The 17,294-nt window shown below is 42.7% G+C and overlaps 1 protein-coding gene across 5 annotated transcripts in view; it reads left to right on the forward strand.

The window, feature by feature from the left end:
- Positions 1-17,294, forward strand: part of relch (RAB11 binding and LisH domain, coiled-coil and HEAT repeat containing) — a 118,986-nt gene that overhangs the window by 57,909 nt on the left and 43,783 nt on the right. For all 5 annotated transcript variants that reach the window (XR_013548780.1, XM_078419588.1, XM_078419620.1 and 2 more), the window contains exons 11-15: positions 7,667-7,779; positions 8,544-8,634; positions 13,535-13,606; positions 13,687-13,827; positions 13,946-14,110. Coding sequence is in view for 4 of the 5 variants with exons in the window: in XM_078419588.1 (XP_078275714.1) it covers positions 7,667-7,779; positions 8,544-8,634; positions 13,535-13,606; positions 13,687-13,827; positions 13,946-14,110 (582 nt within the window). In the remaining variant the exon portion in view is untranslated. The remainder of the gene's footprint in view (positions 1-7,666; positions 7,780-8,543; positions 8,635-13,534; positions 13,607-13,686; positions 13,828-13,945; positions 14,111-17,294) is intronic.

Raw genomic sequence — 17,294 nt, forward strand, 5'->3', positions numbered from 1 at the left:
AAAACTAGGTGCTATTTCCTTGGGGCTCCATCCCCTCTCATCTGATGTCGCTGCCAAGGTGGAGTATGTCAGCCTCTCCGGGGGAGAAGGTGGAGGCGGAGGTAGGGGGAAGAGGGCGACGGGAGAAATAGGTAGCGGTGGTTGAACGGGGCAGCAGATAAAGCTATCGCTAAAACACAGCAGCAGTGAGATGGGCTCGCTGGTGAACGTTGATAGTCGGGAGTGAGCTCGGAAGCCAGAGCCGTAAACGGGCGGGTAGCAGGTGGGAACCCAGGATGGGTTGGCAGGTCATTTCATTCACATTCAGTTTACAACTTCATCTGTGGCCGCTCTGAATTTCAGCTGAGCACTCATAATTTTGTACAGGTTATAGGGGCGTGCTGACCATCTGTTGCCGGAAAATCATCGTTCAACTCGTAGTGGATTTGCTGGGCCCATCTGTGTGCATTAATAAAGATCACAATACACAGTTGGAATTTTCAGCTGCCGCCTAAGTCATCCACCCATTGTGAAATATCTTGTCTGACGTGTACTTGGAGAGAATTAGTTTCAATCCATGAATTATTTTTTTAGGCAACCTTCTTGTTGACGAATGCTTCTTGTAACATTATTGGATAACTTGGAATCATACTTAATTTCACATTGGTTCTGAATTAGGGACTTTAACTTTTATCAGTTAACACATGAATAGACTGATACAAGCATGAACATCAGAAAAAGCACTCGCCATTCACAGCATGGCCATGTGCACACATGTCTATGAGCACGCGCCGAGACATTTACCAGAATCATTCAGTGTTGAACATTCGTTCCATTTGGGTGTTTTGTTCCCATTGGAGAGGGAGGTGTGCACATGCCAACAATTGACCCATTCCTTCTCTCCTGAGGTGCTGCCTGACCGGCTGAGTTATTCCAGCATTTTGTGAATAAATACCTTCGATTTGTACCAGCATCTGCAGTTATTTTCTTACATGCCAACAATTAGTGTTTCCAGGACACTTTAGTATTTCGGAATTGAGTTTATTACTATAATATTCGAAGTTCATGGAGGGAACGTGCATTTTACCAAGTGTGAACAAGAGAAACTTTAATTCCAAAACACATTTTAATACAGTAAAACTAAACCAGCATGTTTGGGATTTCAGTGGTGCCGGTCTGGCAGATTTTCTAAACTATTGGATGTTATTCCTATTATGACACCACCACTCTTTCAATTCACATTTTTTTAAGATGTTACGCAAAGTACTTCTTGCGGCTTTGATATTTACCACCAGATGGCAATAAAACTAATGGTTTTGGTGAACTTTTGCACATGCTTTTAACACCACAACACACGGGTAGTGGAAAGCAAAAGGGAGAAATTTCTCCTTTAATACAGATTATTATATCTCAAATGCTGATTATCAATTATCCAATTAATTAACCCCATTTTGTTTTTTCCTGTCATCTCCCCACCCCTAATTCTCCCATTCACCTGCACAAGAGGCAATTCGCAATGCATAAATAACCTATCAATCCGTAGATATCATATCATATCATATATATACAGCCAGAAACAGGCCTTTTCGGCCCACCAAGTCCGCGCCGCCCAGCGATCCCCGTGCATTAACACTATCCTACACCCACTAGGGACAATTTTTACATTTACCCAGCCAATTAACCTACATACCTGTACGTCTTTGGAGTGTGGGAGGAAACCGAAGATCTCGGAGAAAACCCACGCAGGTCACGGGGAGAACGTACAAACTCCTTACAGTGCAGCACCCGTAGTCAGGATCGAACCTGAGTCTCCGGCACTGCATTCGCTGTAAAGCAGCAACTCTACCGCTGCGCTACCGTGCCGCCCACAATCTTTGCATATGTGTGGTATTCCGACTCAGCATATGCAGGTCATAGGTCGCGGGGGCAAAGCATTGTCGCCAGCTGATCTGGGTGTAAACAAACCTTTGTTTCATCAGTGTTTTCTAGTTTTGCTTCAGAGGTACGAAATACTGCTTTCAAAACTTAATTAGGGACCAAGTGGACCCGTTGGGCCCATTCCTCGTTGGATTCCCATCGTGATGTGGGAAAATCGCTTTTGTTCTTTAAAATAAAAGGCATTTTTTCTTTAAAATAAAATAAATCTTATCTGGAATGCTTTTGCTTTTTATGGTTAAAATCCTCTCTTGGAGATCCTCGAGACTGTGCCCTCATTCAGCAGCAGTGTCAGCTCGACTGCGACGGCAGTTGCTTTGAGCGGGAAGAAACCCTCCCCCCTACGTGGAACCCGGACCAATCGGGAGGTCGGAGCCAATCATTCAACCCAACATGTGGACCCAGGCCAATCGGGCGTCGAGCGGGAGGTTGTAGCCAATCAATGGACCCCACGTTGGGGCGAGCGGCAGGAGCAAACCAGGACGAGCCAGAGACCAAACAGAGTGGGGAGCGCAGGTGCTCCCCCCACGTGGGACCCGGGCCAGTTGAGCGTGAGGTCAGAGCTGAACACAAAATGGCAACCCTCCCCGAATTGTGCACGCGCCGGAGCTGAACACAAAATGGCAACCTTCCCCTAACCGTGACGCGCGGATGCGACAGTCATCCGTTGGGCCAAAAGCTCTCCTCCGTTGGTGTAGCCCCCTCCCCTCCCCCACATCCACTGCCCACCCACCCCCACTCCATCCCCCCTCCCCCTCACTCCATCCCCCCTCATAGAAACATAGAAAATAGGTGCAGGAGTAGGCCATTCGGCCCTTCGACCCTGCATCGCCATTCAATATGATCATGGCTGATCATCCAACTCAGTATCCCGTACCTGCCTTCTCTCCATACCCCCTGATCCCTTTAGCCACAAGGGCCACATCTAACTCCCTCTTAAATATAGCCAATGAACTGGCCTCAACTACCTTCTGTGGCAGGGAATTCCACAAATTCACCACTCTGTGTGAAAAAAAACATTCTCATCTCGATCCTAAAAGACTTCCCCCTTATCCTTAAACTGTGACCCCTTGTTCTGGACTTCCCCAACATCGGGAACAATCTTCCTGCATCTAGCTTGTCCAACCCCTTAAGAATTTTGTAAGTTCCTATAAGATCCCCCCTCAATCTTCTAAATTCCAGTGAGTACAAGCCGAGTCTATCCAGTCTTTCTTCATATGAAAGTCCTGCCATCCCAGGAATCAATCTGGTGAACCTTCTCTGTACTCCCTCTATCATATCATATCATATCATATATATACAGCCGGAAACAGGCCTTTTCGGCCCTCCAAGTCCGTGCCGCCCAGTGATCCCCGTACATTAACACTATCCTACACCCACTAGGGACAATTTTTTTTTACATTTTACCCGCCAATTAACCTACATACCTGTACGTCTTTGGAGTGTGGGAGGAAACCGAAGATCTCGGAGAAAACCCACGCAGGTCACGGGGAGAACGTACAAACTCCTTACAGTGCAGCACCCGTAGTCAGGATCGAACCTGAGTCTCCGGCGCTGCATTCGCTGTAAAGCAGCAACTCTACCGCTGCGCTACATGGCAAGAATGTCTTTCATTCGACCCCCACTCACCCACTCATCCCCCCTCCTTCCCCCCCACTCCCTTCCCCTCTATCCCCCTCTCTCCTCCACCCCACTCCCCTCCCGGGCGGGGAGTGTGTCCTGGGGTCGTATGGGGGCGAGAGGGGGGGACAGAGAAGGGGAGAGGGTGCCACTCACCTCAGCCCTGTGCCGCCAGCGCTGCAGCCAGAGCGAGCCGTGGACCCAAAGCCTCTTCTGCATCGGTGTAGCACCCTCCCCTCCCCCACTTCCCTCCCCCTCCCCTACCTCCCCCTCCCCTACCACCCCTCCCCTATCCTACCACCCTCACTCCCCACTCCCTCTCTTCCCCCACCCCCACATGCCCCGCCACCCCTTCCCTCCCCACCCCACCCGTTCCCTCCCCACCCCCTCCCTCCCCACCCCCTCCCCACCCCCTCCCTCCCCACCCTCTCCCTCCCTACTCCCTCCCCACCCTCTCCCTCCCTACTCCCCCCTCCCTCCCTACTCCCCCCTCCCTCCCTACTCCCTCCCTACTCCCCCCCCTCCCTCCCTACTCCCCCCCCTCCCTCCCTACTCCCCCCCCTCCCTCCCTACTCCCCCCCTCCCTCCCTACTCCCCCCTTCCCTCCCTACTCCCCCTATTCTCCTCCCTACTCCCCCCCCCTCCCTCCCTACTCCCCCCCTCGCTACTCCCCCCCCCCCTCAATTCCCACCCCCCTCAACTCCCACCCCACTCCCTCTTCTCCCCCCCCACCCACTCCCCTTCTCACCCACTCCCCCCTCCCCCATTCCTCCCTTAAGTAGTGGATCAGAAGAATGTTGGTTCCAAGAGTTGTTGATTTGTTTTTTGTAATGTTTTGAAAAACAGTTTACTTTTCTAAATGTTCTCAACTTTTTTAATTAATAGAAGTTGCTTGAGAAAAAAGTTTTGACCTTGCATTAAAAATAGCTCATTAATTTCTGGGTGAAGTTGATACAATAAAATAAAAAATGCATTTGTTTTCCTGCAGTTAACTTTGCAATTTATAATGCATTTTAATTAAACAAAGGTTTACTGATTCTTGTTGCTTCCCTTTAGAATAAAATGCCTGATTTTTGAGAGAGCATTTTTTTTTTTTAAAGTACTCAGTTTTTAAAAATTTGGTTCTGAGTGTTAATTTGGGAAACATTTAATGAAAATACCTTGGAGAAGTAACAATTAGATTTGCTACTTTTTTGATGAGGTAGCTATGCTTAGCCAATCTAGCCTGCACAAGAAATTACCCACATTCTGTGACGGGTTGATGGATTGTGTTTATCAATTTTGAACTGGCTGAGTAATTGCCAAATCACTCACAGTGCTCATCATCATCATATATATACAGCCGGAAACAGGCCTTTTCGGCCCACCAAGTCCGTGCCGCCCAGTGATCCCCGCACATTAACACTATCCTACACCCACTAGGGACAATTTTTACATTTACCCAGCCAATTAACCTACATACCTGTACGTCTTTGGAGCAACGCTTTAAAAGTTAGTTTAAGTTAAGGTTCAATAGATGTATCTTTTATACAAATGATTCAGGTTGATACCAGTTAAACATTTCCTTTTATACAAATGATTTAGCTTTACATCAGTGGAACAACTCTTTTTTCAAATTTTGAATGGAGAATGTTTCTAATTCATAATAATTTCCATATTTATGGTTGTTGCATTCACTTGTGACTTTCTGATATTTAAAGCAAAATGTCTTGAGCTGAACAGTGGTCATTAATTAGAATTAGAAGGCTCATGGAATGTTATTTTTCTCGGGCTATAGACAGCAAAGGGTTACTTCAAAACTATAATAATAAAATTACATGGTTTAAAACTATGATTCCCATAACATATTCTATTTTAGCCATTGCACCTTGGAAGCGAAAACCTTTTGAATAGGAACAATGCAATTTCACAATGATGGAACCAGGGCTAAACCATTGAGTGCAGGTTGTATTGATAAAGCTTGTATTACCTTGAGTAGAAGATTAAGGGTGATATAATGTGTTTAAGGTTTCAATGGGATGCAAACTGACATGTTTCAAGTAAAGTGGAATTAAAGCTTGGCAAGCAAATCTGTAACTAAACAATGGGAGACATTTAAGATGGAGAAGTTTTAGTTACAGTCTAAGTACATTCCCATGTGGGGGAAAGGTAGGGAAATTCTAATGATGAGCCCACATTTCAGCTCCTTAGACCAGATTGTGAAATATCACTGAATTATTTGAAACTACTTTTATGATCTTGATCATGCTCACAAGGTTTGAAATGAATGTATTTTAATTAGTGTGTATTCTGTGGTAATTGAAACCATAGGTTTAACCCTAGCTTTTTTTAAATTAGTATTTGCATCCCAAATTTATTCTGAATATCCAATTGGACAATTTCTATTAGATATGAATTTTGGAAGCATAGTTGGAAGGTAGTGTTGATGTTCTTTATTACTTAGCATGTAAGATTTAAATTACTACCAGATGTCATTCAGTTCCCAAATGGTCAACCTTGCACGTTTCCTATTTCTATCAATGTGCTCACCCTGGAATTGCTCACTATCTTCAAAGTGATAATTTGAAGTTCAATACTTAATGGCACCAGTCCTGATATTTGGAGTTTAGAAGGAACTCGAAAGGTAAGGAGCAATAATTGATTGGATGTGCCTGGGTGCATCCAGCCAGTCAAAAGTATTGTTAATATAATCTTCTTTGGGATGGAGTTGTGGTGCCAGAAGAACTTCCCCAGAGTATATATGCCTAGTGCTAATCCCATAAATCACTGAGAAGCAAATGAAGTGCCATACCAGTTTTTCCGATTTGTACTTTAAGGGATAAGATTGTCAATCCAACCGCAAATGACCAAGTTGTTGGTGAGCCCACACTTTTGGAGAGTTCTGGTTGCCCAGCTATAGGAAGGATGTCATTAAGATGAAACGGGTGCAGTAAAGATTCACAAGAATATTATGAAGACCAGAGGGCTTAATTTATGAGAGATTCAAGAAACTTGGACATTTCCATGGGGCCTCCTAGATTGAGGAATGGCCTAAGAGGTAAAAAAAATATCATGAAGGGCATAGATGAGGTGAATGGCCACTGACTTATTCCCAGGATAGGGGAATGGAAAATTAGAGGGCATAGGTTTAATGTGGGACACATTGAAGATTGTTATCACAAATTACAGCTGGGTCTTGATCAGTTGGGCAAGGAATGGCTAATGGAGATTAAATCAGATAAGTGTGAGGTGTTACAATTTGGAAAGTCAAACTACGGCTGGACCTTCACAATGATTAGTAGGGCCCTCTGGGTGTTGTAGAGCAGAGAGATCGAGGGTACAAATTCCTGTACTTTAAAATGTTTTTTTTAAACTTTTAATAAGGCTGTCAGAGGCACAAAAAAAAAGTTTAGATGAAGTTAATTAATTATTTAACTATATTTATAAATATATAACGTTACAGTGAATGTAATCAAAACTCTCTAAAACACAAAGTTGGGAACTGCATAGGCAAGAAAATTTACAGAAGTACATATTTTGTGGACAATGTAATGACTTTGCAGTTTTGCTGGAATCCACATGGCAGAGATTTCAGTAGATGTGATGGAGATTTAATAAGATACAGTAGTTATGTTTAAGGAAAGTTAGTTGCAAGGATAATGGAAAAGAGCAGCCGATGGTTAGAATCAAACATTTAGGCGGGAGAGCAGAATGATCAGCCACCACTGTTAACTGACATTTCATGGCAGTGACTGAAAATATTGAGTAAAACTGGGTAAACCAGAGAAAGGCAGCAAAGATATGGAGACACAAATCTGAGGATGCTGGACTCTTGAACAAAAACACAATGGCTGAAAGAACTCAGCAGGTCCACATCTGTGGAGGGAAATGGATAGGTGACGTTTCAGGTTGTCTGAACAAGAGTTCCTACCCGAGAGGTCATCTGCAGATACTGCCTTCCCCACTGCATTCCTCCAGTACATTGTTTTTTGCTGAAGGCACCAAAGGTATTTGAAACCCAGAGTTGCAAGTAATCTGCAGTTATGACAATTCAAATACCACGCTGAGAAGCCCGCAAAATTTCCTTGATGTTTTTACCAAGCTATACTTATGCTATGTTGTTTATTTATTTGACTTTTTTCCCCTAATTTAGGAGTTAATTCCCCTAATCCTGTGTACTGCTTGCCTCCATCCGGAACCCAAAGAGAGGGACCAGCTTCTGCACATTCTTTTCAACTTAATTAAGCGTCCAGATGATGAACAAAGGTACAAACTGTTGTGTTATATTTCAAAAACCCACTTTTGACTTTAAAGCAAATATTTCTTTAACTTGCTTATACATGTATTGTCTTTCTGCTGGACTGGTTAGCATGCAACAAAAGCTTTTCACTGTACCCAGGTACATGTGGCAATAAACTAAACTGAACTTAACTCCTAACTGGTAACTGTTGAAAGCAATACTGACCAGACCCTGGGGTCTGCAGGGATAATTTTCTTGCTGTATTTGTTTGAACTATGCAGCACCTCCTTGTATTAAATGACTTGCAAAGACATAGTTGCAATACTTAATTCCTGTTATTTTCAGATAAATTTTTTACGCTTTAAAGAAAATTGGGCCCCTCAAAAAGAATTGGCCAAAAATCATGTACCACAGCTGATTACTGCCTCAATTTGTATTCTTGACCACATGAGAAAGAATTCTCAGATAGTAGTCAATAATCAAAATAAACCAATTGCAGCTGTAATAATGTTTCCCTGGAACATGCATGCAAACACTAGAAATTAAGATTCATAACACATCACTTTGGGATCATTTAATTTTAATTTCTTGAACTTGTCAGACAGGCTTATGGTATTATGGTTTATGGTATTTTTATACTTGAATGACCCAAACTTATTGAAACCCCTTAACCAGAAAAGAGTGTTGCTTTTCGGTCAATGAAAAGGGAAAGAAAATTTATTGGACTAACACCAGAAACTTCCTGGGAGTAATCGTTCAGTATTCATCTACTTTCCTATTTTGGTTTTAGGCAAATGATTCTAACTGGCTGTGTGGCGTTTGCTCGCCATGTGGGGCCAACTCGTGTTGAAGCTGAACTCCTACCACAGTGCTGGGAGCAGGTAAATGAAAAACCTAATTTAAAATAACTTTAGTTGCCAGGTATAGAAATTCTTGTTGAAAAAACGTAATTATACCTGTAAATCTCACTTAATCTAATTACAAAAACGGCTTACATGTGTAGGTATAAACTAGATCAAGTGGACCCATTGGGCCCAAACCTCTCCTGCATTGGTGCAGCACCCTCTCCTTCCCCCCGTTCCCCCCTCCCCCCGTTCCCCCCTCCCCCCTTTCCCTCACCCACCCTTTCCCCCTCCCCCATTTCCCCCTCCCCCCATTTCCCCCTCCCCCCATTTCCCCCTCCCCCCATTTCCCCCTCCCCCCATTTCCCCCTCTCCCCATTTCCCCCTCCCCCCTTTCCCCCTCCCCCCTTTCCCCTTCCCCTCCCCCCTTTCCCCTAACCCCCCTTTCCCCCTTCCCCTAACCCCCCTTTCCCCTAACCCCCCTCTCCCCCTCCTTCTCCCCTCCCCCCTGGCGAAAATGTTGGAGGATTATGTGCTATATGCGGCGGCTGATGGGGTGGAAGGTGAGTTCAAGGGGGATTCTGTCTTAGACCCTTGAATGTCTAAGGATATGTGTTGTGTGGAGAAAGACCAATCTTGGATTCTCTCTTGGAAGGTTATTTAACAAGCTGCAGTATGATCTCTGAAAGAGCTAAGAAGCTATTACAATGTTTCCTAGCCAGACAATCACAAAAGCTGGCTAGATGCTTTTATTTGTGCTCTGGCTCAACTTGGCTAAGGGTTTTAAGGATTACAAAATATATAGTAGTATTTAAAGTGTACCTCTCCTCCAGGACTTAAAAGCCAATTATCTTAAAAATAGGTTTTTTTAAAATTTGTGTTTCTAATTGTAGTTGGTTTCCACAGATAAGAATAACTGAGAGTTTGGTTATTACCGCCTCTTAGGGAGTCCCTCAGGATTCAGGATGACCTGCTTCCTTTCTGACTCCATCTGTCAGGACAGAACCCACAAAAAACTATTCTGGGAATTGGCGCTTCTACCACTGATGGGCAGGAGGTGCCTGCTGAGGGAGGGGGTCAAGGCAGGTGGATAGTGTGTGAGGTGGTGCACCTCTTCCATTTACATAAGGTTCCATTGACTAGCTTCTTGATACCATTGCAAATGCTCCTCCTGTTCTTGAGTATTTGGAAGCCAAGGATTTCCAAGAGTTGATGAGAATGTTGACTGTTTTAAGGAAGATTTGAGCACAATCTTAAATCTTTTTCTCTGCTGTTGCTTAGCTGCTGTTGGCAAATGGGATACTAAAGTGCTATACCATTGATAACCTCACCAGGGAAGCAATGCGAGCATCCTGGCATTCTCCTCCATGCGCAAACCCTCCAGATGTACTTTTCCTTTTTTTTTCTTTGTTTATTTGACTGTAATTAATGTCGGAAGGATCCATTAAATACAGTTGTAAAACTGAGCAGAGTGAAAATTGAACTTCGTGAAACTGGACAAAATGAGTACAATATAGCAGGGTGAGATGCCAAGGTAGGTTGGGAAAGTGATTAAAATGCATTTGGGATCCTGGACTTTATGAAATGAGATGTGGAATACAAGACCAGGGAACTTGTGTTGAACTTTAAAAAGTGTCTAAATGTAGCAGAAGCAGATTCTCTCGGTCTGAGTGCCAGGCTGGAGGAAATATGTGAAGGCTTTGAAAATTATTCCAGGGACATGGGATTTATTTTGATAGACCGGAGAAACTTGAATGCTTGGAAAGCAATAAATGAATATTATTATTATTATTATTATTATTATTATTTGAAATCATGAAAGGTATTGATAGAATCATGAAGAATATTGAGAAATTCTAAAGAGAAATTATTTCTCATTGTCAGAACTGATCAAGAACTCGAGGGCATAGAGCGATGGTAATAGTCAAAGCTGATGTGAGAAAAATATTTTTGCCTGGTTGATTCAGCAGTGTTATCAACGACAGGCTGACTGGCCTCCTACAGATTCTGTGTGTATCATTGACTGCCTTGCTTTGAGCTCTACATTTAGGTTTTATGCTCAATCTGTACATGTCCTTTCCTTTTTGAAAGGGAACTGGAATTGGTGCCAGTGATCAGCCGTAATCTCATGGAATGGCAGAACAGACTCAATGGCTCACATGGCCTTCTATTCATATTTCTTACATTCAGAGCAATCCCATTTAGACCCATAAGTGGCAAAACTTATTGGCATCCTATGACTCATCATCCTTTTTCTTGTAACCGTGCAATTGTAACACATGAGTTGCATTCTCTGTATTCTACGAATGAAAATTGTTAACATATTGGTTTGGATAACCCTATAACATTTGACCAAAGTAGTAGGTCACACTACATAAAATGGAAATAATAGTAATATTGTCCCTTTGAATCGCTTATATTCCATCAACAACTAGGCTGTTGGTGGGGAAGAACAGGACGAGTATGTGCCAAAGATATCTTGAAATGCAAATCTGTTTAATTTGCATGTGTTAAAAGAAAGCTTTCTTTATTCAAATTTGTGCTATCCCAGAAAGGGTTCGTACTGCACATACATACCTCCTTTGTGCACTCCTATGTTTCTATCCATCGTGCCTATCTATAATAAGTCAAGTCAAGTCAAGTCAATTTTATTTGTATAGCACATTTAAAAACAACCCACGTTGACCAAAGTGCTGCACATCTGATTAGGAAAAAAAAAGAAACATACAGTGGCAGAAGCCTACTTGCCTGCATGAACTCCATAACCCTCTATGACCTGCACCTTCAAGTAACTGTCAAGATGCCTCTTAAATATTGCTGCTGTTCCTATCACCATCACTAGCAGATACCAACTTTTCTTGTTTAAAAATTGTACCCCTCAGATCCCCTTTAAACTCCCCTCTCACCTTAAATCTATTAACACCCCTACCATGGGAGACATCCAATCTATCTACCCTATCAATGCCCCTCATAATTTTATATACCTCTATCATGTCACCTCTTTGCTCCAGGATAAACAGACCTAGCCTATCCAATCTCCCCTGATAATGCCAGCCCTCCAAAGCCGATTAAACCTTTATGAACTCTCTGTAGTGTAACCACATCCTTCCTACAGTGTGGTGACCACAACTGCACACACTACCCCAGTGTGCAAGCATGTCATATGCCTTTCTTGCCACAAAAACAATAATCACAAGGCATGTTAGGACACATCAGCACAGAGAAACCTTGAGTTAATGTTTCAGTTCAGTGGCTGATCAACAGAAGTTTAGCCATGTTTGATGAAAGGTCAGCAAGCTGAAATATTAATTTGTTTCTTTCTATACAGATGCTTTTTTTGACATGCTGACTATTTCATGAGCTCCAATTTTTTTCATATCAATTTTTCAAGAGTTGACATTCAAGAGTATTTAATTGTCATATGTACTGACAGGGGCACAATGAAATTCTTCCTTGCTCCAGCGTTAAGGGCTATAAACACAATAAAACAGAGATACATAATAATCAATAATAGAATAAATGTAATCTTAATATATGTGACCATAATAGTGCATGCCACAGTCTACAATGTTTTGCTTTTGGACTATCAATAGCTCCTCGTTGTTAAAAGCTTTTTAACAGAGCACATAAGTTTTCGGTGAGATGGAAAAGATTTCATTGGAACCTAGGGGCAACATTTTTGAAAAGCAGCACAATGGCGCAGCTGGTGTAGCTGCTGCCTCACAGCGCCGGCTACCCGGGTTCGATCCTGACCTCGGCTGCTGTCTGTGTGTAGTATGCACATACTCCCTGTGACCGGGTAAGTTTCCCCAGGTACTCCAGTTTCCTCCCACATTCGAAAGACATGTGGGTTTGTAGGTTAATTGGCTGCTGTAAAATTGCCCCTAGTGTGTATGGAGTAGATGAGAATGTGGAATAACAGAACAACTGTGAATGGGTGATGGTGGCCAGTGTGGTCTCAGTAGACTGTAGGGCCTGTTTCCATGCTGTCAAAAAACTATACTCAATTTAATGTCTGACTTCAAAAGGATTTATATAGTTTGAAATTTCAAAAGCTGTGTTTTTAAGTAAACTGAAGTGTTATCATCCAAAAGCACTCTGTAAAACGAAGGGTCTTGACCCAAAACGTCACCCATTCCTTCTCTCCAGAGATGCTGCCTGTCCCATTGAGTTACTCCAGCTTTTTGTGTCTATCTTCGCTTTAAACCAGCATCTGCAATTCCTTCGTACACATGTAAAATAAAAAGCCTATTGGCTCCACCTACGTTTTCAATCAAGCCCGTAATCTCTATTCAAACTAGTGTGGTCATGCTATATAAATCGACCATCCCGAGCATGTGCTGAGGGTCTGGATGCATAGTGCATCATGCCCCTAAATTGGAGTGTTTTTGCCTGAGTTAGTGCTCCATCTGCCAGTGAGGCATCTGATCTTAAATATGGTTTTCGTTACTGCATTGCTAGACCACCAATTGGAAAAGCAGTATGTTCCAACCTAATTTGCTTGAAATAAAGTGAACAAGGATGTGTTCAATACTCTGCGTGAAAACAGCTTACTAGGAACCAACTGTGTGTAATTTGGTGTCTACACTGATGTTGAAATTATGGCATTTGTTGTCATGCTTCCAGTCCAATGACCCCTCCAAAAATGGATATTTCTTTAATTTGATGAAGATTTAAGTCAAATATCAATCAAATGAAAAATGTAAGCGTTGATATCACTGTCACATTTATGTTGGGGAATATATGTCAGTGGGTTACTGGAAACACTAGTTCAATATTTGAATATGCATGCATCCTCAGTATTGGAATGACACGCAAATGTAATCCCGTCAGTGGAAATGCTTCTACATGCATTTTTTTTAATCCACATTGTTATGGTGTGAACTTGATCTAAATTATCAGAAGTACAGAGTATTTCATTAATTTATCCTTTTTCCAGATCAATCACAAGTATCCAGAGCGAAGGTTGCTGGTGGCAGAAGCCTGCGGAGCACTTGCACCGTACTTGCCTGTAAGAAACATTCACATCTTTCTGTTCAAAGCAAGCAAATCCTTTGATTACCAAGCTAATTTTATTGTTCTTTCCTGTAGAAAGAGATTCGCAGTTCACTGGTGCTTTCAATGCTGCAGCAGATGTTGACAGAAGATAAGGCAGACCTTGTGCGAGAGGCAGTTATTAAAAGTCTTGGTATTATTATGGCCTATATTGATGATCCTGATAAATACTTGCAGGTATGGTTTTGTGCCAAGCGCCTGAGGTTATAGTATTTTATTTCAGATCAGATATCTTCATGGAAATTCCCACTTTTTGTCCTTTGATATATGTACGTGGTCTTTTTTTTCACCACAGGGTTTTGAACTGCAAATGTCAGCCTTAAATGACCCCTCCGAGAGGGTGATTAATGCTACGCATGAAGTATTCCTGCCAGCATTTGCAGCATGGACAACAGAATTGGGTAAACTCCAGTCGCATCTCATTCCAACTCTACTGAGCAACACTGAAAAAATACTCAGGGTAGGTGAAAAGAAAGCATCTGTTTCTAAGTTGGTGCCAAGTTGCGTCCACCGAAGGGCACCCCCTGTACTTGCCAGCCTGGGTCGTCTCTTGGTTGAACATCACCTCAACCAATCCTTATGGTTGAGGTTTTAGAGGAGCGTCCATTTTGAAAGAGAACAAGATGGGTGTTTGTGTTGTTGCCAACCGAACAAGAAATTTTGTATGTGCACCTGTAGGAATTTCCCACTCCACTGATTTTTTTTGTTACATAGTGGGTTAGATCGTTCATGGCCTGTCCTGTCTCTTGCTCGCATCTACTTGAATGTCCTTGCATTGACTGCATTGAATGTCCTTGCATTGATTGACTGCCAATGTACCATTTGAGGATTATTGCTTTGTGTGCTCAATTTATCAACATTCAAAAATGAGCATCCAAAGTCATTCTTTGGGAAACAGGGGTTCCCCTCTTCCATTATAGATGAGGCTCTCACTAGGGTCTCCCCTATATCCCGCAGCTCCGCTCTTGTTCCCCCTCTCCCCATATGTAACAAGGATAGAGTCCCCCTTGTCCTCACTTTCCACCCATCAGCCGTCGTCTACAACAAATTATCCTCCAACATTTCCGCACCTCCAACGGGATCCCACTGGCCACATCTTCCGATCTCCGCCCCTTTCTGCTTTCCGCAGAGACCGTTCCCTCCGTAACTCCCTGGTCCACTCGTCCCTTCCCACCCAAACCAACCCCTCCCCAGGTACTTTACCCTGCAACCGCAGGAGATGCAACACCTGTCCCTTTACCTTCCCCCTCGACTCCATTCAAGGACCTCAACAGTCTTTCCAGGTGAGGCAGAGGTTCACCTGCACCTCCTCCAACCTCATCTATTGTATCCGCTGTTCCAGATGTCAGCTTCTCTACATCAGCGAGACCAAGCGAGGCTCAGCGATCGTTTCGCTCAACACCTTCGCTCATTCTGCCTTAACCAACCTGATCTCCCGGTGGCTCAGCATTTCAACTCCCCCTCACATTCCTAATCTGACCTTTCGGTCCTGGGCCTCCTCCATTGTCATAGTGAGGCCCAGCGCAAATTGGAGGAACAGCATCTCATATTTTGCTTGGGCAGTTTACACCCCAATGGTATGAACATTGACTACTCTAACTTCAGATAGTTCCTCGGTCCCTCTCTTTCCCCTTTCCCTTCCCAGTTCTCCCACTCATCTTCCTGTCTCCTACTACATCCTATCTTTGTCCCGCCCCCTCCCCTGACATCAGTCTGAAGAAGGGTCTTGACCCGAAACGTCGCCCATTCCTTCTCTCCAGAGATGCTGCCTGACCGGCTGAGTTACTCCAGCATTTTGTGTCTACCTTCGATTTAAACCAGCATCTGCAGGGTTTTTTTTCCTATACAAAGGCACCAGGTCCTTTCTGCCCCTCCAGTTACAGCCGACCAAACTGAAAATGATTTGTTTCTTCCTTCTGTTTTCTGTCTTTTACCAATTCTCAGTTATGGCATCAAGTTATCCCCAATGTCCTGTTCTCTAATTTTATTTGATAATCTATTGTATGGCATCTTTATTGAAGTTCTTCTGACAATCCAAATAAACAGCATCATTGTTTCTTACAATATGTTTGTCAACATTAATTTATTTCATAAATCCCTGTTACTTGTCCCAGTCCTCTTAGCATTTCCCAAGTGTGCTGTGGCTTCTACCTTAATAGATTACAGTATCGTTGATGAAAGACTAATTTGTCTTCAGTATTTGTCAAAGGTGAGAGTTCTGGGACAAAGTGTGCCCGAATTTAGCTCAGGTTGTTATTGAGTACTCTTTTTCCCTACATTTATCAGTCCGAGTGAGTATCAAATGCACCTGGATCTGAACCCCAACACCTTCCAATGTTGCAAGCTGAGGCTTGGAAGTCTTTAATCCAACAGCACACGTTTTAGCTGGCAGTGCACCTGCTGGTTCACAGTCTTTGTCGCCAAACCCAATATAATACTGACCTGAATCTTGCACAAAATTGTGCTCTTGTAATAATTATGAATTTCATTCATGCTAGGTTTCTCTGAAATGAAGCCAATTTGAATATTGTAATAACAAGTGAAAATGCAAGGGAAGGGCTATAATAGATCAGCATATGACAGGCATTGAGTTGCATTCCCCCCCACCCCTCTCTCTTTCTTTTGTTACTAATTCCACCAAAAACATCCTTGTTCTGAAACTTTCATTGTATCTCCTCGCATGAATGCTGCTTGTTCCATTTTTTTTCTGATTTTATTTCAGATTTGTAGCAAAGCTTTTTATCACTCTTTTGAAGAACAGGTTATCTTTTAATGGCTATATTTGCATCACATCCAGGTGGACCTTAGCCAGTCTTAAATACACATTTAATGTGTATTTAAGACTCACTTGGCACATCAGATGTAACGTGATCTTACCGAAAATCTAAGATTGAGGCTACCATGTTCGTGCCAATTTCAGCTCTGCTTCTAATCTGCTTATAATCTGCCCTTTCAAGCACTGCTTTCTAAATCAAAACTTGTTAAGTAAGATTTATTAGACAAAGGTTGCACCATATGGTAAGTCTAGGGGAGTTGAATACTCAAATCATCCACCCTGCTGTTTAGCCAAATTCGTGGTTCTCAACAATGTCGTCTCCAACGCTTTATCAATCTTTACCAACAGCTTAATTTTTAACCAACATCTTTGTTTTGCCAATAAAGAAATTTGCTTCCAAAGCTAGACACTGACAATTGGCTGGTGATTTTTGTTATGTTTTAGAAATTACACGAATCGGGTACTAACATGGGCAAAAAGAAAAATCAATGTCATTGCTTTATTGAATACAAGGGCTATAAGGTAATCAGTGTTGGTGTGAGGAGTGAGCACACCTGAATAACTGGATAATTACTTTGGGATTAGTTGATAATCAGATTGTTCAAAATCTTCAGTGTATTTGTGACCCCTTTCATAGAGACTAATTTAGATAATAATCAGTCTGAAGAAGGGTCTCGACCTGAAATGTCACCCATTCCTTCTCTCCAGAGATGTTGCCTGACCCGCTGAGTTACTTCAACATTTTATGTCTACCTTTGGCTCTAATTTAGATATTGAATAGGATTAAAATTTGATTTTGTACAGTCATTGTCTTGCAATTTTGCTAATTTTTCAATTTGACATCAGTGGAGGGTCACCTGACCCTGTG

This window comes from Rhinoraja longicauda, chromosome 2 (genome assembly GCF_053455715.1).
Source record: "Rhinoraja longicauda isolate Sanriku21f chromosome 2, sRhiLon1.1, whole genome shotgun sequence".
In the NCBI taxonomy this organism is placed as follows: Eukaryota; Metazoa; Chordata; class Chondrichthyes; order Rajiformes; family Arhynchobatidae; genus Rhinoraja; species Rhinoraja longicauda.